Source organism: Agelaius tricolor, unplaced genomic scaffold (assembly GCF_023055355.1).
Source record: "Agelaius tricolor isolate 1412-34295 unplaced genomic scaffold, bAgeTri1.0.p SCAF_10, whole genome shotgun sequence".
In the NCBI taxonomy this organism is placed as follows: Eukaryota; Metazoa; Chordata; class Aves; order Passeriformes; family Icteridae; genus Agelaius; species Agelaius tricolor.
Genome location: NW_027269270.1, coordinates 20,145,631 through 20,173,530, shown reverse-complemented (window position 1 = coordinate 20,173,530; position 27,900 = coordinate 20,145,631). Strand labels below are relative to the sequence as shown.

Here is a 27,900-nt window from a genome sequence, read left to right as displayed (position 1 = left end):
GCAAATCCAGCTGAGATTGATGCAAGTATTAATTATGTCCCATCAGCTCAGCACTTGCCCAGCAAGGCAGGGCAACAGGTCGTGCTGCAATTTGTGCAGGAAAGATGGATTTGCACTGGCAGCGTGTCCCCTGTGCTGTCCCCCTGTCCACAGCCTGCTCCCACCACCCTGCTGTGACTGTGGTGTGCCATGCCAGGTCAGGCTGGCTCTCCCAGCCCCATGGCACTGCCTGGCTCGGGGGTGAAGTCATCACTGAGCAAGAGGGTGAACAGTCTGAGGCAGGAGCAATGCAAGCATTGTCAAGCAGTCTGCCATACCCAGCTCTGAGATCCTGATAATTAGAGAGTGTCTGCAATTACATGTGCTAATTATGGGCAGGGGTTCACGGTAATTCCTGCCCTGTTGGCATGACACTGGTCACACCAAGATGCATTGCTTCTTCATAAAGACAGGAGGAAGTAAGCAGGACTGTTCAGAAGGCTCTCCTGGCCCAGGAAATGGTGTATTGCCAGGCCTCCTGCCCATCCCCATTCCCATCCCATTCCACCCCATCTCCATCCCCACCCCACTCCACCCATCCTCATCCCCATCCCATTTTACCCCATCCCATTCTGTCCTCTACTGGGCATGGTACAGCATGTACAGTGCCATACATGGAGCCCTGCCTGTGTGGCCGTGACAGCTGCTCTGTCCCCAAGCACCTGGCTGATCACATCTCAGTGGAGCTGCTTTTCAGAGGGAGTTTTTCAGGCTCTGACCCCCCTGTGCTGCTGCTGCTGCTCTGACATCCTGTTTCCTTATCGCCTGACATGACCTTAATTAACTCCCTGTGCTGATAATGCTCTGGGCTTCTCCTCCAGGAGCTGTATCTCAGCATTGTGTCCTGTCTCATCCTCTTATGGACTACTGCAGAGACTGCACAGGCAGCCTGGAGCAAGGGGGAGAAAGGGATGTGTGGTGCAGGCAGGGCAGGGCAGTGATACTGGGGTCACTGGGATGACATGGAGTGGATGCCCAGCGCTGGAGCCAGGGGATTGGTGCTGCATTGAGAATTTCAGGGAGATGCTGACGTGGTAGAGATGGCTGTCATGGTGCAGAGGTGGGGGTTCTGGCAGGAGGGGGGGCTGTGCTGATGCCCAGGGCAGGGTGGCAGAGGCAGTGGTGCCCTTGGCAGCAGCATCCATCCCAGGCTCCAGAGGAGGTGTGCACCAGCATGGAGGGATCCTGGCTCTCCTTGCACTGCTGCAGGGGGCTTGGTGGGCTGAGCTGGCAGGACCGCCCACCTCTGGGAGCTGCCTGACTGCCTGGCTGCCCCTCCACTGCCAGCCTTAGTGGACTGAAATTCCGGCATTGACGACTTGTAGCTACTTTATCTCCCATGCTTGGCAAATATTGGCAAAGAGGAGATGTTTCAATAGTGAGCTTTGCCGATGGGAATCTCACTGTGTGATCCTACCAGCTCCATGCTGTGCAGCAGCTCAGCTGCTTCTGAGGCAGCTGCTCACCGGGATTGAGCCTGGCATGGGCACAGTCTGGGGCCCATGGGGGGCTTCCAACGCCTTTTCCCCATGGACTGGTTCCCAGCAGGGTGCTGTTCTGAGCTTACCTGTGTTGCAGGTCATGTGTCATCCTCCAGCACAGGAGCAGGGCTCTGGAGTAAGGTCTCTGATCAGGGCTCCTGTCAACTGCAGGTAGCTTTGACCTGGCAGCAGCCGGGGCAATGCCATGAGCCCTGCAAAAACCAGAAGTTGCAAAATGCTCTCAGACAGTCTCCTCCCAGCGTGCAGCCACACAACCCTCATCTTCACTCATATTCCCCACAGCTCCTAGTCCCCAAATCTTTAGTCCTGCCTGTCTCAGGTGCTCAGCCCCCATTCCCAGGCCCACAGCCCAGGCAGTGATTAGGAGGAAGGATCAGCTTTTCCTGGGGCATGAGTGAGCAGGGAGCATTTTGACCCCTCTGTTTGTGCTGCCTGCATACACAATGGGAATTGTATTTTTCTGAAGCTGGCCATGCAATGGACATCTCAGACATTATGGAAAGTGTGCACAGATATATCTGCTCCCAGCATGTGATGTATGGAATGCTGGGAGCAGCATACAGTCCTAGGAATGAGGCACTGGATCCAACCAGGGGTAGGGGGAAATGGTCTGAAGAGAGGAGGTGGGAGCTGCCACTGCTGCTCCCCTTTGTGTGGGAGACAAAGGGGTGTAAAGAGGGGAGAAGGAGATCCCCAGCTGCAGGGGCAGGTTGCCTTCCCCCATCCCTGTCCTTGCTCCCACAGCAAGCCCTGGGAGCTGGGAGGAGCTGAAGAGGACAACTGAGGAGCTCCTGCAGGTGCCAAGGACCAGCATATGGGCAATGTGACCCAAACATGCAGGAGAAGCAGATGCCTTGGGAGTCCTGAGACACACAGCCCATCACCTCCATGGAGAGCAGACAATGGGGACGATAGGGACAGAAGGATATGGGCTGCAGGTTGTCCCTGCCTGCCAGTACCCGCAGCTCTTCCCCTTGCCGGCAGCCCCAAGGAGGGATCCCCTGTCAGTGCCCGGCTGCGGGGGCTCTCTCCATCAGCCCCTCTGCCCAGGAGCACCCAGGCTGGGGAAAGCCAACCCCTATCATGTTTGTTCCATTGATTTAGCGCCGCGGAGAGGGTTTAATCAGCCTTTAGCCTGCACGCTCCGGCATTAAGAACAAATCCATTAGCCACGAGATAACCACAAAGGGCTGCGCTGAGGCTGGATGAGGTCCCAGCGCCTTCAAGATGCAAATTGGCAATCAAAGATCAAAGCAGTGCAGCTCCCTAATCTCTGCTAAAAGGGCTCAGCTATTAAGGAGCCCTTTCCCACTGAGCTGTGATCACCCCACTTCACTAGGACTCCCTGTGTGCTGTCGGGTTGCACCATCATCCCCACTGGCCTCTTGGCCCCAGGAAGGGGGTGCATCCCTGGCCCTGAGGAGGAGGGTGCATCCAGGGCTCACTCAGGCTGTTTCCTTGCATGTTGTTTCCTTCAGTTCTGACATATTGGAGTCAAATTCATGTTGTCAGAGAGAGCAAAGCCCACAGCAGTGTCGGGGGTCAGCGGCTGGAGGGGAGGAGAAAGGGAAGAGGTGGGAGTTTGGATGGGGCAGGGAGGTGTGAGAGCTGTGTGGGGCTTATGTGGTGCCTTCAGAGATGGGGAGGATGCTGGCAGGTGGCTACCCCTCCTGCTGCTCGGGGATTTAGCCTGGTTCAGCCCCTGCCTGGTTGCACCAGGTGGCTCAGGGCAATCCCTGCTGGCCCCAGGGAAATCAGTGGTGGGGAGCATGGCCTGGGGGCAGGCAGCACGGAGCAGGTGAGGGATCATGGCACAGCAGGGTGTTTTGGAGCCAAGTTCCCCTTTTGAGGGTATTCCTGCTTGTCTCATGTCACCCTGGAGCACAGGGGTGCATGAAGCCCTGGTTCCCATAGCTACCCTGTTTCTGGTGCTGAATTCAGGCTGCAGGATGCAGTCTGCCCCCTGCTCCCCACCCAGGCCATATTGCCTGTGGTGGCTGCACACATGGCTGCCCCAGCAGCCCCACGAGCCCCGGTCACCTCACACTGTGCAGGAGCGCCGCAAAGCTGCCGAGCTGTGACAGGACCTGCAATGCCAGCACTGTCAGCAAATCTATGGCAGCACAGATGTGTCCTCTGCTCTGCATGGTCCAGCTCAGGGACCAGTATCCCCTGCATCCTGCTGAAATGGTCAGAGTGTGTGTGAGGCATCTTGCAACAGGTGGGCAGGGAGCCCATCAGCCCCAGCAGTGGGGAGAAGAGGGTCATGTCTGGCTCTCCTTCTGTTTGGGGACCCACTCTACTGGCAACTGCTCATTGAGGTGCTGCTCATCCCCCTCACAACACCCCCCGGCAGGCAGCACAGCCTTGCGAGAGCAGCAGGCAGAGAGGTGCTGGCACCTCCGCCAGGGTGACAATAAATCTTATCAGTGCAAACCCATCCGTAGGCAGGAGGATAACCCCCGTGACAACCCGGCAAGAGCAGAGGCTTCATCTTCACCGTGTCAGTGCTGTGGATTTACAGATAAATGCCACGGCTGGAGGGACCCCCTCCTCTCCCGCCTAACCCGCCCTGAGGCGGCGGGAGCTGCCAGGTCCAGGCCGGTGTGTCCCAGGGACAATGGCCATGGTGAGCCTGGTGGGAAGAGCAGGCCTGGTCTGGGACTCGGCAGGGGGATACCTGGATGGGTGAGAGTGGAGATGCAGAACAAGATGGCACTGCCCTGGCTGCTGTCCTGACCCTACATGCACTGTCCCATGGAGCCCTGCATCCTTCATGAGCCCATGGGGGCTTGGGCATCGTGCTGGCTGGACCACCGAAGCTCAGTGATCAGGAAACGTGTGACTGAGTGTGTGACACCGGCAGTGTGTTCCCGAGGCCGTGTGACAGCGCCTGGCGTGAGCAGCATGCTTCGTGGGCGCAGGCTGAGTGCCCATCCCCGCGTGTGCTCCCCCCGCTCCGGCCGGGCTCCGAGGGGTGCGGTGGTGCCAGGAGCGGGGGCTGCTGAGCGGGGCGGCAGGCGGCATCCCTGCCCCGGGCCCCGCTCCTCGGCTCAGCTCCCCCATCTCCCGGCAGCCGTGGGAGCAGTAATGAGATGGAGCAGCAGAAGGACGGCGAGATAAGGCTGCCTGCGCTGCCCCAGCAGATTAAACGCTGGGATTAAGCAGGCGGTGCCAGCTCTGCTGCCTTTTTATCTCGCTGCTTCTCCCCTCTTATTCTCCCGCAGTCGATAGAGAACGGTCTCCGAGCTGTCAGCAAAGGAAATTGCTTGTTAACCCTTTGGGGACGGGCGGCAGAGCTCCCTGTACGGCTGCTTTCAAAGAGAAGCGGTCCCCGGGGGATGCGCTGCCCGCGGAGCCAAGGGGGGATGCGGGGCCACATCCCCGCAGGGCCCCGCATGCGAAGGAGAGCAAGACAGGGCCGGGGGTGCCCAGGATCTGCAGCCAAAACCCACCAGCACCCAACCAGCACCATGCAGAGGCACTGGGGTTCCTGCGAGGTGACAACAGTCGAAGAACAGAGGCTGCCTAAGCTCCACAAAGGAGCCCCGGGGACATTGCATACCCCGCTTTTGGGTATCCTTGATGTTCCCTGCTTCCTCCAGCCTGCAAGACGTGTGGGCTCAGCGCTACATCTCTGTGAAACCACAGGGCTGGGGATCTTTCTCTGGTCCTGAGGACAAGTGGCATGGGCCAGCTGTGTCAGCACAGTACCGTGCCTGGTGCTGGATCTCCTCCAACTGCCAAGGGGAGCCCGCTACCCAAACCCATAATTATTGCTGTCCGTGTATGTGAGTGTTTTGTTGGGTTTGCAGCAGGGAGGCTGAGCTGCAGCCCATCCCAGTGCTTATCCCTAGCGTGCTGTGCTGTGCTGTGTGCCCAGGAGCAGCGTGCCCGGCGCGGGGGTGTCTGAGGGTGGGAAGCCGGCTGGAGAGCGCCGGAGGGTGCACAGAGGGATGGCAGGATTGCTGCTCAGCACACTCCAAACCCAAGCTGCCAAGTCTTGGCAGCTCGACAAACTCGTTGTGGCATTTTTGGGGGTGTAGCTTTGGTGCAGTCTTTCCCGTGGGGACCCTGAGCACCTCCTGAAGCAGGAGGCAGAAACATGGGGCAGAAACCTTCTGCAGCTCCAGCACCCCACTCGTACTAAGGGAGAAACCAGGGTAGGTGGGCAGCATGCTATGCAACTCAGAGGGGTTTTCTGGCTGCTAACAGGATGAACTGGACTTCCCCAGCCCCTGCCCCCTCATTTCACTGCTCTTGCCTGCCCTCCTCCTCATATCCCTGCCTTGCACTGCAGCATGCCTTGGCCACTGGCACTTCATCTTCTGCAATTCCCTTGGTGTTGGCTCCTTCACCTGCCCAGGTGATGCTTTTGGTGGATTCTTACAATGAAAACAAGCTGTATGAAAGCACAAGCTGCCAGGAGATCTGCAGGGAGCAGGCTAGCCCCAGCTGGGGCAGCAGTCCCGAACGGCTTGGGATGCTGCCCCATGGCTGCTTGCTGTGGAATGAGGGGCAGAGCTGTGTGCGAGCTCTGGGCAGGCAGGGCTGAGGAGCTGGACCTGATGCTGTGCTGGGCAGCCAGGCTGTGCAGGCAGGCAGAGGCGGAATCAGGAGAGGAAACCAGAAGCAATTGGCACGTGAAGGCTGGCAGGCTGGAGACTGCGAGGGGATAGGATTGCTGTTTATAAATACATCAAGGGAATAAACACAAGGGAGGAAAGAGAGCTATTTAAGCTAAGGGACAATGCTGGCATGAGAACAAATGGTAAAAACTGGCCGTGAATAAATTTAGGTTGGAAATGAGTGAGATTCTGGGACAAATTCCCCCCAGGAGCAGCAGGAGTAGAAAGTACAACCACATGATGGCACTTTTCTCTGCTACAACAGGCTGTCATGTGTGCTCAGTGTGCTGCCATGCCTGTGCAGTGAAGTCAAGAGATGAGGAGCTGGGGTCCCCAGCTACTCCCCTCTGTGTCACAGCCACCCTGGCTCCATGTGGCATGAACAACACAGCCCTCTCCAGCTTCTGGCTTGGCCAGGGCAGGACTCCTGAGGCAATGGTTTGCAGAGAAAGGTCTTTCTCTGGCACACGAGTTGGGGCATGCTGTCACAGGTGCTGATCCTGAAAGCTGGATGGTGACAACATCCCCCTGCTTTAACAGCCACTGGCAGTACTGGGGCAGATATTCCAGGAGGGTGTCCTTGCCCATGTGCATGGTGCACCCCTCTGCCTTGCATTGCATCCCTATGCTCCGGAGCCACTAGGAGCAGGAAGCCTTGGCCTGGATCCTACCTGCTCCTGGGGACATGGGTTACACACTGTCCCTGATGCAGCAGGGTGGTTGTGACATGCTTGCCCTGCCCAGTGCCGTGGCTGGGGTGTCTCCCCCTGCTCTGGCTGGCCAGCAGCACAGCCTGCAGCACAGCTGAGCTATTGGTATTCCAGCAGCGAGCCTGCTTGGCATGAAAGGGGCTCTGCCAGCCCCACACGCCCACATCTCCACTGCTGGCTCAGGCCTAGCCAAGGGGACTTAGCTGGCAAGGGCTGTCCTGTAGCACAGAGAGAGGCACAGCTGCAGTGGCAGGAGGGGTCCTGGCCTTTCTGGGATATGCCTGCAGCAGCCTCTGGCCCCCTTGCCCCACACTGTTTTCCTTCTTTCTTTGGAGGTAGATCAGGGAGCCGCAGGAGATATTCCAGAGCTTAGTCTTTCACAGGATGGGGGAAACAAGAAGCCTAAACCATCAGTTGTGTGTGCTGTGCCTAAGGTGCCCTGCTCTGTTTGGGCTGAGGATGCAGAGCCTGGTGCCCCGTGGAGGCAGCAGCCCCAGACCCCATATGCAGGGCTGTTTGTCCTGCAGGAAGCATCCCAGCAGCTCCATGTGGGGCAGGGGGCTGCACTGAGGGGCTGCTAGTGTGGGAGATGGTTGTGCTACTGCCAGAGCTGGGGTCGAGCCAAACTGGCACGGTTCCCCAAATCCTCCTGGGAGCGGGGAAAGGAAATGGTGCGACCATGCATGAGAAGGGACGTTTGCAGTGGCAAAAACATCCCACTGGCTCAGAAAATTGCTGCAGAATCGGGCTTGAAATGAGTTGAAATTGCTGAATCCAAGCGGATCTCATATCCCGGGCAGTTGTAATGCTGGCGTCAGCGCTGCGGCTTCCCTCCCGGGGCACCCAGGCGGGGCTGGCTGTGCTGTGCGGGGGGAGTGGGCTGGTGGGGATGGGGGCTGCCTCGGGGGGGGCCTCTGGCATGGGGAGGGGCTCCAGCAGAGCTGGGATGGCCACAGTGTGGGGCAGGAGCAGAGCAGAAGGCAGGGTGCGTGGGTGTGCCATTGCCCCAGCTCTACCAGTGTCATACCAGTTTGGCTCCGGCTCCTGTGCCATGTCTCCTGTCCAGGAACATCCCTGTGCTCCAGCTGCCTGCACACATGCAGGAAACAGCATTTCCAGTTTTGGAGGCTGCTTTCCTTTGTGCCACAGCCTTGCTCATGATAATTTGCTCTCTGGGCTTAGGTACCTGGACATGCCCCTCAAGGTTACCCCTGGGCTGGCATCCCCACCAGGTCCAGGTGGGCAGCACTCTGGTGTCCTCCCATTCCTGTCCCCATCCCCATTATGCCCCAATGATGACTGTTCTCAGGGGTGCTTCTACGCTGGGGTGATCGCTCCTGTGTGGTGTGCCCATGCCCAGGGCCTGCCCGTCAGCTGCATGTCCCAGTGGGGATGTGGGAGCAGGGCAGGATGCCCCTGCAGGTATGTGGGAACAGGGCTGGCTGTCCCAGTGGGGATGTGGGAGCAGGGCAGGATGCCCCTGCAGGTATGTGGGAACAGGGCTGGCTGTCCCAGTGGGGATGTGGGAACAGGGCTGGGTGGCCCAGGCACACAGCAGCAGGACCCGCTGGCACCACACATGTTGCAGCTCGTTCCCCTTGCATGAAAACATTTGGCTGGAAGCTTAGTGCGGCCTCTTGTCTCCTCAGAGCAATCAGGATTTGTCACTGCCTGCAATGTTTAACGTCGTCTTCCAGAGGCTAAATACCGTGGGGAGCCGTGTAAGCCATGGAAATACCTGCATGAGCTGGGATCAGCCCGAGGCTGGCACAATGGGCTGGCAGCACTGGGGATGGGGGACTGGGAATGCCTGATGCTGGTCCTCGTGCCCCCAGTGCTCATGGGTGGGCTGGCATGAGCCAGGATGAGGATGCTGGCAGTCAGCATCTTGCTCCCAAAAGGCTCCCTGCAGCAGGGGGGCTGGGAGGCAAGTCTTGGGAGCATGGGGGGCACTTGGGGAACCCCAGAACTGTGTGGGTTGGGGAAGAAGATGCTGGGGTCCCCAGCAGTATCTGACTGGGATCTGCCTGCCGAGGCACAGGCAGCTATTTCTGTCAAGGTCAGCGTGTCTCCATGGGAGAGAGAGGAAAATGAGGAATCATGTCAAGAAATTACCTCCCTAATGGGGTCTCCCCTGCATGAGAGCATGGCGTGGGGATACCGGTATGCACTGGCTGTGCAAGGAGACAGGCATGTAACACAGGAATGCTGCATCTCTGGCCCTAAGACCGTAACATGCTTGGGTGCCCAGCAGGCAGAGCCAGGTGCCCAAGGGCCCATATCTCAGTTGCTATCCTTGGCTGGACATGTGTGCTTCAGTCCTGCAAGGTATTTTTCTGGGTCAGCTGCGGGAAGAAAATCCTGTTCCTGGTACAGGCAGGCTCTCCTCTGCTCTTCTTCCTCCTCCTCCTCCTCCTCACGCGCTCCCTGTTATCTAATTGGATTTGTCATGCTGGAAAGGCAAAGCCCTTCAGGACTGCGCTGTGCTCTCGCCAGTGTGATTTCACAGCTGGCCTCGGCACCCCAGTAGCCGACAAGTGAGTAACTCAGCTGGACACCATGGGCACCCCTGCTCCCCACCCTCCCCGACAGCCATGCCCACCTGCCTGGAACACGGCCACCGCCACAGCTGGACCTGGGCCTCCAATCCTGCCCAACACTGGTCCCTGTCCCTAAGTTCTGTCCCCATATGCCCCAGCCTCTGCATCCCATCCCCATCCCTCACCCCCTCCAGGGTGATTGCCATGCCGCCCGGAGATGTCTGAACTGACACGAGATGGAAGCGTTCACAGAAATGACATTTTCTCCAGCCTGGGGAGCTTATTCTCCGTTTAAAGAAAACTAATATAGAAGCTGCCCTGGTGTGCCGTGGCTGATGGTATCAGGCAGGCAGCCGCCGGCGCTCAAAGCCGCGATAAATCTCAAAGAGCCGAGCCGGCTGCAGCCGCCCCACAGAGAGGGGCTGAGCCGCGTCCGGGCGCTGCTGCGGGGATACAGCGCTGAGGGGACAGCTCAGGGCGGGTAATGTGGGGTGACCCACAGGGTCCCGAGCATGCAGGGAGCGGGGAGTCCGCGGCGGGGATGGTCCCAGTGCTGGACTGGCCGGTGGCGGGGCTGCAGCAGAAGCCGGAGAGCTAAGCAGCCGCCCGGCGCGGCTCAGGGGCTGCCCTGGGGCTGGGCCGGGCCGCGCCCGGGGGCGGCGGGGGCGCGGGGCAGCGGAGCGCGGGGCGCTGCTGCCCCCTGCCGGGCAGCGCCCGCCGAGCGCCCGGCGCCGCGGGCGCGGCCTGTGCGGGACGGGACGGCGGGCGCGGCCTGCGAGGGACGGGACGGCGGGCACCGTCTGTGGAAGGACGGCGGGCGCGGCCTGCGAGGGACAGCGGGCACGGCCTGTGGAGGGACGGCGGGCACGGCCTGTGAGGGACAGCGGGCACGGCCTGCGAGGGACGGCGGGCACCGCCTGTGGAGGACAGCGGGCACGGCCTGCGAAGGACGGCGGGCACCGCCTGTGGAAGGACGGCGGGCATGGCCTGTGGAGGGACGGCCTGCATGGCCCTGCCGCCCTTGGGTGCTGCCCGCTGCCTCCGCTTGCCTCCCTCGGGGCCTGTCCTGCTTCTGACCAGCCTGAAGTCCTCCAGCACCTGTAACCAAGCTGCCAGATGGGATCCTGGCCGTGTCCCCATCATGGCTATAGTTACGTGTTGCTCAGGCATCAAGGCCTGTGGCAGGGATGGTGCTGGGGAGTCACTGCTGAGGTCATCAGGAGTTCCCTTTGTTCCAATCTCTTCTGCCACCACTGGCCTTTTCCTGCCCTGATGCTGCCCTTCACTGGGCCCAGTAGCCCTGACTTGTCCTGGAGCTGTGGAGGATGAGTGACACCCCCTCTCCATGCCAGCCCACGCTGGGTGAGTGCCAAAGGTGGGTGCCTGGAAGCAGCAGCAGCAGGAGATGAGAAGCTGAGGAGAGTACAGTGCTGAGCTTTGAAGGCGCCTGACAGGCTGTCGGGGCGCTGCCAGCCACGCTGACAGCTGGGTACAGACACCCACCCCCCATCCCCGCCACTGCTGCGCTCTGATCACAGCCTCGCCGTCACTTCAAAGCACCCGCCAGGTGCAGGTGGGTTGTCATGCAGCCTCCCACCCCATGGTTCCACTCCTCCTGACCCACAGTCTTGCTTCTCCCGCCCCACCTGGCCCAGATGCACTGAGGACCCCAGCTCCAGGGACAGGGAGACCAAGGTACAAGGTAGACAAGGTCCCAAGCAGAACCTGCAGCAGGTGATGGCCTCCCAGTGCTGTCACTGTCCTGTCTCTGTGGGGCAGAGTCCCCAGCCCCCAGACACAACTGGGGACCCTTGAGGTCCAGGCAATATTTTGTGGTGACAGTGAAATGCATGGCAAGGGACAAGGAGGAAGAGCTGAAGCATGACATTCCTAGGCACAGGGTTCACACAGTGTGCCTGAGACAGGTCATTACTATCCAGACAGAGATGCCCACCGTGCTGGGACACTGGGAACTGCCAGTTCAGCTTGCCTGGGGTAAGACAACACACACCCCTGTCCCAGCCCAGCTCGAGAAGGAATTTTCCATTCCCGAATGCAGGTTGGGGAAAGGCGTGTTTGCAACAACCCCCTCCTCTCCCTCCCCTCACCCATCACTGAAGCAGCTCAGGAAGGTGCCTGCCTTGTTCATCTCCAGGAAGGTGCAGAGCAAAAGCCTCCCAGGAGAGAAAGATCCCTGGAGGGGAGCAGGGACCAGGGACCCTGGGCAGCTTCAGGGGCAGTCTGCAGCCCACTTTCCAGAGGAGCCACCCTGAATGCAGCCATGCCGCTGCCCCTTGCGTGCTGCCAGGACGGGGAAGTTCTGACACGACCCCAGGACAGCAGCGCGCCCCAGCTCGTTGTCGGCATCCTGCGAGCCACCCGGATCCCCGGGCTGCACTACATGTGTACCCGGCCCCAGTCCCGCCTGCGCCGCCTGCTCTGGAGCCTGGCCTTCCTGGCCTCCGCCGGGCTGCTGGCCACCGGCACCGCCGACCGCCTGCACCACCTGCTCTCGCGCCCTGTGCACACCCGTGCACGCCTCGCCTGGGCACCCCAGCTCCGCTTCCCGGCTGTCACCCTCTGCAACCCCAACCGGGCACGCTTCCTGCACCTCACCAAGCCCGACCTCTACTCGGTGGGAGAGTGGCTGGGGCTGGCCCGGGAGAACCACTCGCTGGTGCCCGAGATGCTGGCCGTGCTGGGGGAGGACCAGCGTGCCTGGCTGACGCGTCTGGCCAACTACTCGCGCTTTCTGCCACCCCGCCGCTCCGAGCGCACCATGCAGAGCTTCTTTCACCGCCTGGGCCACCAGATCGAGGACATGCTGGTGGAGTGTCGCTTTCAGGGAGAGCGCTGTGGCCCCCAGCACTTCACTCCTGTGAGTTCCCTCCTGGAAGGTGCAGGACAGCTGGGCTGCCCCATGCGTACTGGGAATGATGCTTCACCTCCACTCCAGCAAGGGTGGAGGAGTGGTACAGTCAGGAGTCAGGCTGAGATGAGCCTTTCCAAAGGTCATGAAAGACTGTACCTTCCTTCCATCACCTCTATGGAATCAAAAAGGAGTTTCTGGACCTCATCCTTCTTGCAGAATACTTGACCAGATCCCTGCCTGCTCCCTTAACACTGCTCTCTCCATCCCCAGGTCTACACACGCTATGGTAAGTGCTACACCTTCAATGGGGATCGGAGGAATCCACGTGTGACCCGCCAAGGTGGCATGGGCAACGGGCTGGAGATCATGCTGGACATCCAGCAGGAAGAGTACCTGCCCATCTGGAGAGAGACCAGTAAGTGGGGCTATGGCTCAGGCAGGGCACAGGTGATAGATGCTAGGATGCAGGGTTGCTGGGCAGGCAGAGCACCCTGTGAGGGGATTATGGATAAAGCAGGGCATCAGAGGGGGGCAGGTGCTGGGTCAGTGCAGGCAGGCATGCAGCACCTCTGTACTCCCACAGATGAGACATCATTTGAAGCTGGCATCCGGGTACAGATCCACAGCCAGGATGAGCCACCCTATATCCATCAGCTGGGCTTTGGTGTCTCGCCTGGCTTCCAGACCTTTGTGTCCTGCCAGGAGCAGCGGGTAAGGCGGGATGCCCCACAGCCCTGGGGAAGTGCCTGCTGGCACTCAGCCCAGCACAGCCCTGTAGCAATGCCCTTCTCACCCAAACAGCTCACCTACCTGCCACAGCCGTGGGGGAACTGCCGGGCCAGCATGCAGGGGGAGCAGCTGCTGCCTGGCTATGACACCTACAGCATCGCTGCCTGCCGCCTCCAGTGTGAGAAGGAGGCTGTGGTGCAGAGCTGCCACTGCCGCATGGTCCATATGCCAGGTGAGGGGTGTGCATGATGGTGTTAGGGGCACCCCACTGCCCCAACAGTCCTGCTGGAGTTGCTCCAACTCCCTGCAGTCTGCACCCAAAGATCACCTTTGCCCCAACACTCTGTACCCAAGGATTCCCCTGGTCCCATCTCTCTCCACCCAGGGACCACCCCATCCTCTCCACATGTTGGGTCAGCCCCTGTCCTACCCTCCTTACACCACAGGTCAGCACCTTCCCTGTTTGCCTTGTACCTGGGCCACATCTGCCCCAACCAACCTGCACCCAAGGGTCACTCATCTCCATTCTCTCTGCACTCTGCCCTCTGCACTACGTCCGAGGGAGTGAGTTAAGAGTGGGGGGCAGAATCTGGCCAGACTCCCCCCCTCCCAACCACCTGCTTCTCCACAGGCAATGAGTCCATCTGCTCCCCTAATGTGTACATCGAGTGTGCTGACCACACGCTGGGTAGGTGCGGCAGTGGGTGGGCATCTAGGGGCCGGCCGAGCGCCCCAGGGAGGGGCTGGAGATTGTGGCTGTGCCAATGGGTGTCTGCCCCCAGACGCAGCAGTGGAGGACAGCCAGGAGCGCTGCAGCTGCCCCACACCGTGCAACCTGACACGCTATGGCAAGGAGATCTCCATGGTCCGCATCCCCAACAAGGGCTCAGCGCGCTACCTCGCCCGCAAGTACAACAAGAACGAGACCTATATTCGGTGAGTTGCTAGCACTGGGGTATTCCAGGGGGTAGGCAGGGGACTGGGGACCCGGGGAACTTCCACTCCACTCCTGGCAGCATGCAGAGAGAGGGTCCTGGCATACTTGGTTTCTGCAGCATCCTCTGTGCACAGGTGTTTTCACTAGAGCTTCTTCCCAACTTGTCCAATCTTCCCAGCCCTTCTGCCAGCACCTGCCCACCCCACTGTCTCTCCTGGCCTGGGACATGCCCCATCCATGTCCCCACTGCACCAGCCCAAATATTCACGAGGGCCCTGGGAGCATCTGGGAGCACCTGAGAGCTGGAGGGCTGGGTGACACTGGAGGTTTGAGGGAAGTGGTGCAGGAGGGTCCAGACCAGCCCTTTTTGCTCAGCACAATGGTGTCCCCACAGGGAGAACTTCCTGGTGCTGGACATCTTCTTTGAGGCGCTCAACTATGAAGCCATTGAGCAGAAGAAAGCCTATGACCTTGCTGGGCTTCTCGGTGACTCCCCTCACCTTCCTCTGGGGCCCTAAGGCGTGGAGCTCTGGGTCCCAGCCCTGGGAGGATGAGGGTCTGGTGGGGAAGGAATCACACAGAGCAGCAGCCAGCCACAGGCTGGTTGAAGGGTGGAACACTGCTGACTGTCCCCTATCCCGCATGTCCCCCACACCCTTGGGCCTGCTGACCCTGCCCCCATGGCTGCTCTGTGCCCCACCATCTGGCAGCCTTGGCACTGCCCTGCTGGCCCGCCCCCGGCTTCCAGTGGGCTGCACAGCATCTCCTGGTGACCATCTTCCCCTCCTCCTCCACAGGGGACATTGGGGGGCAGATGGGCCTGTTCATCGGTGCCAGCATCCTCACCATCTTGGAGATCCTGGACTACATCTATGAGGTGTGTTATCCTTCAGGGATGTGTCTCAGCAGTGGGTACAGAGACAGGCTTCCTGGGGAGGGCATAAAATGTGTGGCCACCCCAGAGGGCTATAGCAGCTCCCAAATTAGGGAACACCCAGAGGAAGGCAGTGGGAGGAGAATGGGTCCCCCTGCATTCCTCAGTGACCTGAGGACAGGGAGGGTGGTGGGCCAAGGTACTGTCCCACTATCCCTGGGTGAGAAGGGGAGCAGGCAGCAGTTCTGTGTAGACTGGGGTGTGCGCACACAGAGTGCTACCTGTGCGCAGGTCTAGGTCTGACCCCCCATCTGCACCCAGGTGATCCGAGATAAGGTGAGCCGGGTCCTGCGCCGCTCCAAGCCACCTCTGAAGAAGCCCTCAGGCAGCATCGCCACACTGGGATTGGAAGAGATGAAGGACCAGGTACCCCTGCAGGGCTGGGCTGCCTGGAGGCTGTGAGGACAGGGCCTGGCCACTGTCTGTCCCCACTCTACAGGGAGGGGGCATCATCCCAAGATCGAGGGTGGCTCTGCATTTGGTGCCTTCAGGCTGCAGAGTCAGGGCAGTCCCAGGGGGGCAGGGAGCTGGGTGTCCCCTGGGGAGCTCCTGTGGACAGGCTGTGATGGGTGGGAGGACTAGGGAGGTGGCAGGATGCATGGAATCTGTGTCCACCCTATTGACTGCCTTCTCCACAGAGCCCCTGTGAGACACTGGGTCGGCACGTGGAGGGCGCCTACAATGCGGGCATCCTGCCCAACCACCACCACCGCCACCACTATCCTCACCAGGGAGTCTTCGAGGACTTCGCCTGCTAGGCAAGATTGGGTTTGGGGGGCAGCCCCCTGTCACCCCCCTCCCCAGTGTTCTCATGGAGAGGGACTGTGGCACTGGGTGCGGTGGGCACAGGCCCCTGCCTCCCCCACCCCACTGCCAGCACCAGCCACACCGTTCGCCCCCAGCGATGCCACTGGAGCTGCCTCAGCACCGGCACTGGAGCAGCCCCCTGGCCCTTTTGCCTGTCCCCTCTGCTTGCCCCTAGCACGTGGGCTCAGCCCAGTTTCAAGCACACAGCGTGGAGGGGGATGGGCATGCCAGGGGGGTTTGGGGGAGCAGCAGGTGTGGGCTAGAGAGGCCCTGGTGCTGCAGAGCATGAAGGGGGTAAGCTGAGGTTCCTGTGAGCCCCTCCAAGCCCTCCCTTGCTGACCCCTCCTGGGTGGTGGTCTTTGCCCTGCATGGTTTTCCTTAGGAGAGAGACATGCCTGGAACAGCTTCTTTCTGCCCAGGAACCACCTCCTCCCCTTCCTGCTGCAGGGCAGGGCAGCATTGCAGGGCACCCCTCTGAGCAGCATGGCCCCCGTGGCCAGCCCAGGGACACCCCAACTGCAGCCACACCTGCATGGCACCACCCTGACCCCTGGCACTACCACCACCACTGTGACAGGCCCCTAAACATCTGCCCACCCTTGCCCAACCTCATGCAGTCTCTCAGGGCTGCAGCCCCTCCATCACTGTTCCCAGCCAGACCCCTGCACTGTGACTCCCCCTGCCACTCCAGTATTGGCCCCCAGTAATCCCCCGTCATTTCAGCACTGCAAACCTACTGCCTCCCGCGTCTCCTGCCCCAATCTGTTGTGAACCCATCCTCTCCTTGCCCAGCTATTGCCCAGAGTGGCTCATCCCTTGGTGTAGCTGCCCGGCACAGCCCAGGCAGCGTGGTGGGTCCTGCCCTCACTCCCCTGCCTGTCGCTGCTCTTTTGCACCATGCACGTACTCCTTGCCATGCTCCCAGCCCCAGGTGCTGAGCATCCTCTGTCCCTCCCCCCAGACTGCACATGGTTAGGAGGGTGCTCTGTGCCCAGCCCTGTCCAGACAGCCACAGTCCAGCCCACTGGCCGGAGCCTTGGCCAAAACTGGCACCCACAGTCCTCCTGCCTGCCCTGAGATGGTAGGACGCACAGCAGGACGCACGGCAGGACCCACAGCACTTCCCCTGTCCTGTTCTACATTGCCTCCACCCCCTCCACTGTAGCAGCAGACACCAGCGCAGGGCAAACTGCCCCAAAATATCTCAGGAGGGGGGGCGAGCTGGCAAAGCCCCCCTCAACACACACACTTGGCAGAGGGGGACCCCAGGGCAGGAATTTGGGACCTCTGGGGAAGGCTGGGGCTGAGCCAGGCAGCCTCTGGCCCTGCTGGTTTGGTCCCCATCCTTGGTGCCCACAGATGGATCACGGCCATGTTGTGCCATGCCCAAAGCCATAGATGCAGGAGGAGCCATCATCCCTGCAGCCCTCAAGGCCCCACACATGGGAGGTGCAGGGCAGGAACCAGGGCACAGCAGCCCTGGCTCTGGGTCTGCATGGTCCAACAGCTCCCCTGAAGTATGCACCCACGTGTAAGCATGTTCCCGTGGGTGCAAGCACCCAGCTGCGTGGTGTTCCACGTTCCCCTGTGTGGGGGATACACAGCGAGCCTCCCAGCAGGCGAGCCACACTGATGCTCCCCAGGGAGCCCTCCAGAGCACCCTGTGCCAGCTCCCCATGGGGTTCCCATGCGCCAACCTGCAAGCAGGAGGGTTCCCACAGGGGTGCCACATGTTATCCCAGGAATGTGCCACGGCCATGCCAGCCAGCCTTACACCAAGGTCTCCTGCAACAAGGAGGGGGTGCAGGATGTGTCCCCTTCTTGCCAGTGGGAGCAGCAGGCCCTGAGTGGGGTGGGCACGGACACCATGGTGGGAAGGCCAGCACAAACCGCCCTCGTGCTGGTGAACGTGAGATGTGCGTCACTGTTTTATAAATGTACAAATGCTCCCTAATAAAGAGGCACAAGTAGGTCCAGAGATGCCTGTGAGGGCTGATGGGGCAGAGAGATGGGTGAGACACCATCCTAGAGGAGAGGTGGTGGTGGGACCCAGGGAACACTTCACAGTCTTGTGCTCATGTTCGAGGGGTGCAAGGTGAAACTGAAACAGGGGTGACAGAGGATGGGTGGAGGGGAAGGGGGGGCCCTGCTGGGGCTTTCCCTGGCAGAAATGCTCTTCCAGTTCCTGCCTTCTCCAAAACTTTATCCATCTGCCCCAGCTACCCTGCAGCACAAAGGGGACACAGGAGGAAACAGAAGCTGACCTCTTGGAGAAGGCTGCCAGTACCAGATACCACAGGTTTCCTTCTAAAGCAGTGAGGGCTGAAGAAGCCTGAGTTAACTGGGTGCAGCTGGGATACAGGGCCACATCCCACAGATCACACCATGCCCTGTGAAAAAAACATTGAGCTTGGGTGCTAAAGGGAAAAGCAGGGAAATAGCTACATGTTCCATATCTTGTTATCATCAAGTAAGAAGATTGGATCCCTTTGGGATGAGACTGTCCCTGCCACCAGATTCTGACCCATCTGCCCCTCCACAATGCCCCATCATTTCACCTGCACCAAGACAGTAACTGGGAGCTGATGGTGCTTCCTGTTCTACTGTGAAGACGTGTCACAGGAGCTGAGTAAGGAGAGCGGGATTGTGTGGTGGGCCCACAAGGTCGTTCCTCATTATGTCCTCCAGCTCCTCCAGCACCATGCACAGGAGTGAAGCATGGCAGAAGGAAAGGCTGAACTTCATGCATGGCCCATCCCAGCTTCTATGCCAACAAAGCAGCCTCAGGACCATTCCCAGGAGCCCTGTAGTGATGATCTAACAAAGATTTGACATGTATTTTTCTCTATTGCTCTCACCACCTTTATTCTTTAATTTGACGACTTCCAGGTGCTATCTGGAAGTGACAGCTCCTGTCACTTCCACTTCTCCAAACAGGACAGGCAGACGACATGAACCGAGCACCACTCCCTGCCTATGATATGCCTCATGTCCCAGCACAGATGGCACTGGGCTGAGGAGGGCCAGTGGGACAACCCAGGTTTAGCACCCCAGGGTCAACCACAAACCCCAGTGCTTTGGCTCCTGGGTGCCCCCTCCCATGCTGTGCCTGTTCAAGGGCCAGCAGGAACTTAGTCCTGCCCAGAGATGGAGATGCTGCCACGTGGGGCTCACCCAGCACAGCGCTGCTTGAAACACCTGTAATGAACCACATGAAATAGCTGGGGCATAATTAGAAGGAGATCCACTACAGTGAAACAGGCCCTTAATTTTAATGAGCACAGTGCTCTGGACAAATGCCAAGTACCTGATCACAGCAGGACCGGCTGTACTGGCGACAGCTTCTGTCACCATAGAGGTGACAACCCCAGAAGACACAGCAGGAGTGGCAGTAGGGAGTAGGCACCAGGATGGAGCAGGCAGCAAGGATCTCTTCTGTCTATGGGGCAGGCATCTCCTCTGGGCACTTTCCAACATGCCTCCGCTGCCACGAACAGTAATTACAGCTGTTCTCATAGAAAAGCTGCATTTCAATGAAAGAAAAACCCTCCAGCTTGGGAGCAGAGGGTTTGAAAGTAAGCCCTGAAATGCAATGGGACATGTGGCCTCACTGCTGTCACCTCCTCCCCAAGCATGGAGATGCTGATGGTGACAGGCAGCACCTGGAGAAAGGAGTGACTCTCAGCATGTCTGTATGGCATGCAAATGCCGAGCTCACTGCTTTGCTCTTTGATCATTTGCCCATGACCCCCTTGCTGGAAAAATGGATTGGTGGTACCAAGCAGTCGGGCCAGGCAAGGGACACACAGCATCCACTTTCCAGTACTCAGTTCCTGACAGTGGGCAAGGAGGCAGCTGGAAAAACCAAGGAGGCAATTAAAATAAAAATCCAAGCAAGCTGCCTGCCTCTTCCCCCAGTGCCAGAGCTTCAGGGTCTTGCATTCTGCCAGTGCTGGGGTGGTGTGTCCCCAGAGGGGACATCCCTGGGCATAGCCAGATATGCCAACACCCCATGGAAGGAAACCCCTGCAGGAAGGCACACGCTGACAGCAGCTGTGCCTGCACCTACAGCTTTCCCTCTTCATTGAAATGCTCTGATTTCCCTGAGCTTGGCCAGAAGACCCCCTAACCAAAGCCCCACACACCCTTCAGAGGGGCTAAGCAGTATGTTGGACATCCAAGGCATTGGACGCAGGCACAGCTTGGTACCTCCCTGTCTGCTCCTCCTCAAGCAGACCAGCTTCTTCTGCCTTCACTTAAAGACAGGAGAAAATGTTTGCTGGAATTGGGTCTTGGCCTGTGGTCAGTAGAGCTGCTCCTGTGTGACAGGCACCCCTGGCCCCTTCCCAAAAAAAGCACAGGGAAGAAAGGGCATTGCATTTCCCCTTGCCTTCCAGCCCTTTAGGGGCATGGCTGCAATTCCCATATCCTCCCAAAGGTCAGCCATCAAACTGATTAATACTGCTGGGCCTGAAGTAGCTTTGCCACAGAGTTGAGCATAGCCTGAAATGATCCAAGCAAGGCTAGAGAAGTAGGTTTTGCCTTCCCTGCTCACAGGCTCACTGCTGTGTTTGCACACACAGGAAAACAAACCACGGGGGGAGGGAGAACAGCAGTAACTTGGGTTTTCCCCAGTTTGAGTCTCTTTCCTTGCTACAGTGCAAAAATGAGAGGAGGCAGGAGGGAAGTCAGGTGCCCACCCAGGCCCAGTGTATTCAGACATGCCCTTGTGCTTCAGAGCACTCCGAACCACCTCTTCACTCTCTCTTCTGAAAAAGTTCCCAAGAGAACATTGCTCTGTCTCTGTTGATTGCTGTGGTGAGCCAGTAACTCTTAGAAAAAACTGACCTTTTTACTTTGTAAAACTGACCTTTCACTGCCCTGCCTCTGCAACTGGATAAGTGCAAAAATCCACACATTGTATGAAAGTATAGGTCAAGCCCAAAGAGGGATCACAGAATGTCTCTGTTTTCTCATCTGCCCATATCAGCTGTTCCTTCCGCCCCTTTCAAAGGTGTCACTGTCCCAGTCTGGCCCCCTGCCTGCACCTGCTAGCCTGATGAGGGCAGGAGAGGGGCAGTGCACCTGTGCCCAGGCCCCTGTTGCCACAGGTCTCTGCCACATCCCAGTGAGCACAGCCAGCACTCACTTCATAGCCAGTGCTCACCTTGCTTGCGTCACCAACCCCCTTCCCAAAGTTTTGCACATCCTTCTTTGGGGTTTCATCATGTTTTGATGCTGCAGATAGCCTGGCAAACACTAAAACAGCTTCAGACCCTGCGAGCTCCCTTGAAAAGGGAGCAGTAACTGTGCTGGGAGTGCCACAAGCAGTCATTTGCTCATACATATGCTAGAGCAGGGAGCCTCTGCTGGTATTGATAGTGCAGAGCGTTAAGTATGCAAATACCTCTAACTCGTCTGGGCGAACAGCAGTGAGGCAACAGCAACTTTATCTTGACAGTCTCATAATAATTAAATGACAATTCTGGGTTTCTTTTCACAACCAACTTGATTTGAAGCTGCTTTATTACCATTTGGATACTCTTCTAATGCCTAATCACATCTTACTACTTGGTCCACTTTTCAAAGGATAAATGTATCTGTAACACACCTGCATCTGCCTCACTCCCTCTGCCCCAGATTTCCACTTGAAGGGAATTAAGGATGTGCTCAGGGAAGATCAAAAATAGAAATACTCAGAACAAGCGAACAGTTACTGTCTGAAATATAATAAAATTATATTTAAACATATACACTCCTACACCATGGATACAGAGACTGGAGCAGGAAGAGATGAATGAGGTATCCTTGGAAAAGGCATACCACACAGCCCAGGGGCCTCCATGAGTTTTGCTGAGCTCTAGCAGCCTTGATAAGTAATAGTGAGTAGGTTCAGTTAATTTTCTTGAGGGTGTCTCTGATACGTGTATTTCATGAAGCAGTAAAACATGATGAGTAAAGGCCTGGTGGGAAGGGCACATGGAGTTATGAAAATCATGCCTGAAGCAGGAAGCACAGGCAGGGGACACAGTCCCCACACCTCATAATGTAAATAGGAGTGTTAGGTGATGAAACAGTCCAGGACAGGACCACAGTGCTCTACCCAACTAAGAACTGGAAAACACAAGTGCTGAGAAGCCCTGAGATGTAAAACAGCTCCAAAAAGAGTGAGAGCAATGCAGAGAGCAGATCCAGCACCAGTGATCCAACGCAGTGCTCAGATCAAGTTTTTAGCCTGGGAGCTCCCTTCAGAGCTGATCCCAGATCCTGGAGAGCAGAGTTCACCTCACTTGAGCAGCCAGCTCAGTCTGCTCTGACATGGACCAGGAGTCCCCCATGACTCACACACAGACCACAAAGGCTGTTACAGAGATAGCAGATGTGGGAGGACACACAGCTCCACCAGCCCTTAACTAGTGCTTTTCTACCCACAGACAGGGCTGAGGAGGACTGGTCAGTGGGACCACAAGTTTACAGCAACAGGAAAGACAGGGCAGTCTGCACTGGACTTCCCACATCAAGGGGCTCAGCATCCTGCCACACAACCAGTGATGGCAACAGGCAGCTACAGCAGGACAGCCCCAGCTGACCGTGAGCATCAGAGGAAGTGCAGGACTCCTGCTGCAAGCTGCAGGGGTTCAAGCAGGTATTTCCAAGTGTCTGCTTGGCACATCTGCCAGCCTGTCCATAAGGCAATGGGCTCCCACAGCCTCCTTAAGAAGCAGGCGTCTCCCTGCTCAGATAAAGGATGTTGCAGGTGCTCGGGGAAAGAAGCATCTCTGTAAGGAATCTGTCCAGCCAGCTGCAGACAGAACTTATACAAGCAGCCAGCACCTACCACCACAAAGACCCCCAGCAGAACACCCATAGTTGCCTCATGAGAGAATCAGCCAGACCCACAAGGTACATCTCTCCATTTTATTAGTGTAAATACACCCCATCCCCCCTCCTTTCCCCCCTATTAAATACAAACCAGGAGCAGTGAGCGGCTCCTCAGTCGCTTTCTCCTTAGGAGATGCACAGCCAAACCCTCTGCCATGCCCATCAGTGTCAGGCACAATGGCCCTCGACCCTGAGGGCAGCCCCACAGCGGGGAGGGATCCCACCTCTGTCAGGAGGCTCTCGTCTGAGGGCTGTGACCTCCGACGTCCTATCAATACTGCAAAGGCCAAAGCGGCCTGGGTCATGGTTCCCATGGGGAGCAGCTCACGGTACATGAAATCAGCAGGATCCCCTCTGGCACCCCCTACACCCAACAGCCTCAGGGGCCCAAGTTCCTCACACCCCAACCAGCCAGGAGCACTCCAGCTCATTGCCAAGTGTCAAAACCCCAAAACCAACATCCTTATTGCTCTTTTGGGATGGGATGTGCCCCATTCCACTGTCCAAGCTTGTGGCGGGCACAGGGACATGATCCTCCCTGTACAACCAGGCCAATGCTCCAAAGGAGCAAGGAGCACATTCCCGTCCTAGGACACTGGGAGAACTACGAGGGATCACTCCAGGCCCTGTGGCAGTCACAGCCCTGCAGAAGGGGGACTTTGGGCTCTACATTCCCCCAGTTAAGGGGGGACAGCAAGAGACACAGTAGCCCATCTCCCCAGTGCTCAGCAGCAGGGCCAGGACAGACGAATGGGGCCAGCAGCCACCAGCTCTGAGTGAGGAGCCAGGTGTTCCAGCTTGCAGCTCAGTGACTCTGACCCCATCTTGCCTGGGGTCTGTACAGCCATGGCTGCTTGAGAAAGACCCAGGCACCCTGGGCTGGCAGACCCCGGCCTGGGGAGCCCCAGTGGGGCAAGTTACGAGCTTGGACACCAGCAACCACTGCAGCCGCTGCAGAAGGAAGACAGATTAGGGCAGAAGAAGAAATGGAGTGGGCAGGCAGGCATAACATGGCAGGGCCAGCCCCTCCACCATCCAGGGTTCAGGTGCTGTTCCCCTGCTCCTGCTCAAAAAGGACCATGGCCAGCTGGGAGCGAGAGCCTACGCCCTCCAGGCTGCTTTGCACACAGCGGTGGTAGATGTCCTCGCTCAGCCGGGGGTTGCAGGCCTGGTGCCGGTAGCGCTGCAGCAGGGCAGGCTCCACAGCCCGGAAGACATGGAGGTTGGAGTACTTGATGAACATATCGTAGATGTCCAGGGTCTCCAGGATGTCCTCATTCTCCTGCACGTCCCCCGCCATGCGGGTTCGTGCTGCCATGTAGTCAGCGTTGTAGAAGCAGGCTTCGTGGAAGACGTCACGGTCAAAGCGCCCCATGTCCCTCAGCAGGTCCAGTGTGGTGGGTGGCACCTGGTTGTGGTAAGCAATGGCTGGGTTGTAGCCCTGGAAGTGGATGGGGAAGAAAACCTGCCAGTTGTTTATGGTGTTCATCCGGCAGCGGTTAAGGAAGTCAATGGTGATCTCTGTCCCCACACCAGCCACAAAGAAAAGTGTGTCCACAGGATGCTTCTTGGAGATAATGTCCATGACCTTGATTTGGGAGGGCGCGTCTGTCTTAACACTGATCCAGGGGATTTTCACCTCTGCATACTTGCGCTCATACTCAGTGATCTGGGACTTCACAGAGGCAAAAATGTCATTCTGGGTGACCCGCTGGGCCTCAAAGGGGTCATAGATGAAGAGGAAGGTGAGCACTGCATTCTCACTGCTCTCAAAAGCGGCTGCCGCATAAGCCTCCAGAAAGCGGGCAGCGTAGTCCCGGTCATGGGCCGTCAGCGGCAGGATGACATTGATGCGACTGGCCTCTGTCACATAGGGCATGGGGATGATCTCCACCTCGCTGAGGGGCCGCACCAGGTGCACTCGCTTAGTGATGGAGCGGCTGTGTCCCTTCTGGGTGACCACCTCCACCTGAAGGTCCAGCGTGTACTCCATGCCACGTGTGGGGTCGAAGCGCCGGTAGCCGTTCACCAGCTGCTGCTTGCGGACATGGAGCACCGGCTGGTACTTGCGGTTCAGCTCCTCCATGGCCGTGGCCACCACATCGGCCACGTCCGCCAGATCCACACCATGCAGCTCACACTTGGGGGAGCCATCCACACAGGCATAGACCTGCTCCTCTGTGAAGTAGTCCCAGCGCAGCACCTCAAAGCGAGTTTTGGGCTGGAATGGGGGCGGGATGCCAATGGGCCATGTGGCGATGTGGTCCCCATCCACAGACAGGCTGCTGGCATTCTGGATCTCCATCTGCAAGACGAGAGACAGACAAGTGAGAGCCAAGGCAGGCACAAGCAGGTCTTCCAGCTCTGGCAGCACTCAAGCTGATTTCTGATACACAGAGATTAGCCAGAGCTAGCTCAAAAAGCAGTGCCAGAACAAGTGTGCCCTCAATCGGACTCCTGTTCAGCACCTCAGATTTTCTCCCCCACCCTACCCAGCCTTTGTCAGGTAGTGCCCCTGCACTCTGCACCCATCTAGGTCCTCATCACCCTGAACCACCACTGCATCTCCAGGACCCATCTAGGTCCAAAGCTGCTTTCCAGACAGCACCAGTGCCTCTGTAGCCACATGAGCTCAGCTGATCCTGTCTAACAGCAGGATCAGGTAAGAAACCCACAGAGAAACTGGAAAGCCCACAGGGATGACAAACAGAACCAAGACCCTCCCAGACAAGCCAGGTCTCACCTGGAGCTGCTGGATCTCCTGATAGGTTCTCTCAAGCTCAACCTGTGCAAAGTACTTGTGCAGCCGGTACATCTGGAGGGGATCCAGCACAGGGTGGACAGTGAAGGCGCTCTGGAAGCGGAGGTCGGTCTCCCGTTCAGGGTCTGCGTTCTTCCCCAGCTCAAAATAGTGGTAATGCAGACCCTGCGCCAGCCAGGAAAGATAGGTCACAGCCAGCCCCAACCTGTACTCCCACACCACCAGATGCCAGCACAGCAAACTCAAAGGATGTCAGGGTGCAACAGCTAGTCCTCCCAGGATTGAGAGAGCCCACAGGGAGGAGGGAAGACACTGGGAATGGATCCAGACATCTCTGCTTCAGGACCTACCTCGTGTTCCTCAACACAGTTGACACCTGTGTAGTCAATGATGCAGCGGCCCAGCCACTCATCAGGCCGGGCACTGAGGATGTCATTGCGGCAGCTCTCCAGGTGGTGCTGCAGGAGCAGGAGGAGGCTGCGGGACAGCAAGTAGCCAAACCCTCCATAGCAATAACGTCCCTCAGTGTCCCCGCCGATGAACTCCTCAGGACGACCCAGGTAGAGGTGGGTGTCAATGCTGAGGTGGGCAACCAGGCGGCTGATGCGGTGCGCCTCCGTGTAGGTATCGTCCTGCACCAGGAAGAACCAGTCGAAATCGTTCACGTAGTGGTCCAGAAGGTACCTGACGGTCTGGTACATGTTCCAGATGGGCCGCTCGTCACTGTGTGTCACCACCGTCATGCCATGGGGCACCTTGCGGCCCCGTGTGCCGGTGAAGTACACCAGGCGCTCCAGGCGGTGGGCCAGCGTGCGGTTGACAGCCACCCCCAGAGTGTTCAGCGTGCTCTTGGAGGTCAGCACACCCACAAAGAGCCGCTGGCGCATCCCCAGCTCGGTGCTAATGTACCGGGTCCTGCAAGAAGAAGACAATGTAAGGTCCCTAGGGCACTGCAACCCATCCCAGCCTGCACCTCCCTGCTGTAACCAATGGTACCCACCTCGGTTCCTCTGCAGGAACTGCTCCCAGGCTTCAGACACAAACAAAAGACATCACCCCAGTATCACCAGCTGCCACTACACCTGTCTCAGAGGCACTGCAGAGCACTTTGCTGAGGTCCCCGTCAACATGACATCAAAGGGGACCCTACCTTCCCATAAGCTGGCCAGTCCAGCTCAAAACAGATGCTCTCAAAAGGCTGAGCACAGCTAAAAGCAGGAAACAGGGCTGTACAATCCAGCTGTAGCAGGGACATGACCCACCAGACACCCCAACCATGAGGCTAGCCCCAGACAGGTCTGAACTGGGAAGCACCTTCCTGCCACCCCTGCCAGTCATACTACTCTAAAGCAGGCAGGCAGGAGAGCCCGTGCTGCCCTCCCTGGGGAAGCCAGGCCCCACACAGGTTGCTGAAGCCAGCAAGGGGGCTGGTTGTGTCCCCCCGCCCAGCATGGCCCCCGGTTGTCATGCTCACAATGACTTTCAGGTTTAATTCTCCCAGTCTGGCGCAGTAGCAGGAAGCGACCCCCCCCAGCACGTCCCCCCACCGCCGCCTGGTACACAGTGGCCTCATTCAGCCCCCTTCATCCGCCCACCACCTCGCCAGGACAAGGAGGCCCTTTCACTGCCTGCTCCCTGTCATCCAGGGGACGCTGGGATGGGGCTGCAGCCGACTCCGGAGCGGGCTGGCGTTTGCAGCACTGGGTGGGGACGTGCCACCACGGCAGGGGTCCCTGCTCAGACAGGAGGGGACGGTCGCAGGATGCCCGGCAGCACGTGCTGCAGCAGGCAACCTTCGCACAGCGGGCACCAGCATGGGCAGGAGGCTCTTCGCTGCGGGCTGGGGTTAAGGGGAGTCGGGCACAGGGGAGGAAAGGAATCAGCTGGGAAAGCCACTCTCAGTGAGAAAAACCCGTCTAGGTGGCTGAAAGGAGGGCACAGCATACCGCTAAGCCTTCTGTAAAGCCTCCCTTTGAAGCCCCCCAGCCCCGCCAAGGCAGGTACCGGAAGCTTGCCCGCAGCTACCCCCAGATAAACCCCGGTGAGTGGCAGCCCAAGTCCCCCAGCCCGGCCCGGCCCGGCCCCCCCGCACCTGACGGCCTTCTTGGCGGCCCTGCCGGGGCTGGGCGGCCGGTAGGGCACGACGCGGGGCTCCCAGTTGTCAGCGCCCAGCGCGGCGGGCACGGCGTTGGGCCTGCGCGCCGCGTTGCCGTTGGCGGGGCCGGGGGGCGGCGCGGGGCCGCCGTCGAGGTGCGGGCGGGTGGCGGGGCGCGGCGGCGGCCCGCAGGGCTCCTCCACCCAAGTGACGCTGAGCAGGCTGAGGGTGAAGCCCAGCGAGACGCCGATGGCGACGGGCCCGGCGGGCCGCAGCACCGACAACACCAGCGACAGCCGCATGGCCGGGACGGGACCGCGACCGGGGCCGGCAGCCGCTGCCGCTGGCGGCGCCGCCGTCCGACGTGTCACCCGCGGGCCCCGCCCTGCCGCGCGTCACCCGCCCTGACCAATGGCCCGCGCTGCGACCGACGCGTCACGGGGCGGGGCGGCCAATCGGGGGAG

The 27,900-nt window shown here is 59.0% G+C and overlaps 3 protein-coding genes across 3 annotated transcripts in view; 2 read left to right on the top strand and 1 right to left on the bottom strand.

Moving 5' to 3' along the window:
* ASIC4 (acid sensing ion channel subunit family member 4) overlaps window positions 1-17,674 on the top strand; it is a 29,376-nt gene extending 11,702 nt beyond the window's left edge. The window contains exons 2-10 of the mRNA XM_071435091.1: window positions 12,562-12,706; window positions 12,875-13,002; window positions 13,093-13,252; window positions 13,652-13,708; window positions 13,803-13,956; window positions 14,352-14,443; window positions 14,755-14,834; window positions 15,153-15,257; window positions 15,530-17,674. Of these exons, the coding sequence (XP_071291192.1) occupies window positions 12,562-12,706; window positions 12,875-13,002; window positions 13,093-13,252; window positions 13,652-13,708; window positions 13,803-13,956; window positions 14,352-14,443; window positions 14,755-14,834; window positions 15,153-15,257; window positions 15,530-15,649 (1,041 nt within the window). The 3' untranslated portion in view covers window positions 15,650-17,674. The remainder of the gene's footprint in view (window positions 1-12,561; window positions 12,707-12,874; window positions 13,003-13,092; window positions 13,253-13,651; window positions 13,709-13,802; window positions 13,957-14,351; window positions 14,444-14,754; window positions 14,835-15,152; window positions 15,258-15,529) is intronic.
* Window positions 10,177-12,546, top strand: LOC139593758 (acid-sensing ion channel 2-like). The gene has a single exon (XM_071435092.1). The coding sequence runs from the start codon at window positions 11,473-11,475 to the stop codon at window positions 12,514-12,516; it is 1,044 nt and encodes a 347-aa protein (XP_071291193.1). The 5' UTR covers window positions 10,177-11,472; the 3' UTR covers window positions 12,517-12,546.
* A 3,532-nt stretch (window positions 17,675-21,206) lies between the features above and the next one.
* CHPF (chondroitin polymerizing factor) lies at window positions 21,207-27,830 on the bottom strand. Its single transcript, XM_071435090.1, has 4 exons — window positions 27,434-27,830; window positions 25,692-26,256; window positions 25,324-25,506; window positions 21,207-24,885 (listed from the first exon to the last, which is right to left on the bottom strand). Exons 1-4 carry the CDS (start codon window positions 27,736-27,738, stop codon window positions 23,623-23,625), a joined length of 2,316 nt encoding a protein of 771 aa, XP_071291191.1. The 5' UTR covers window positions 27,739-27,830; the 3' UTR covers window positions 21,207-23,622.
* Window positions 27,831-27,900: the final 70 nt, after the last annotated feature.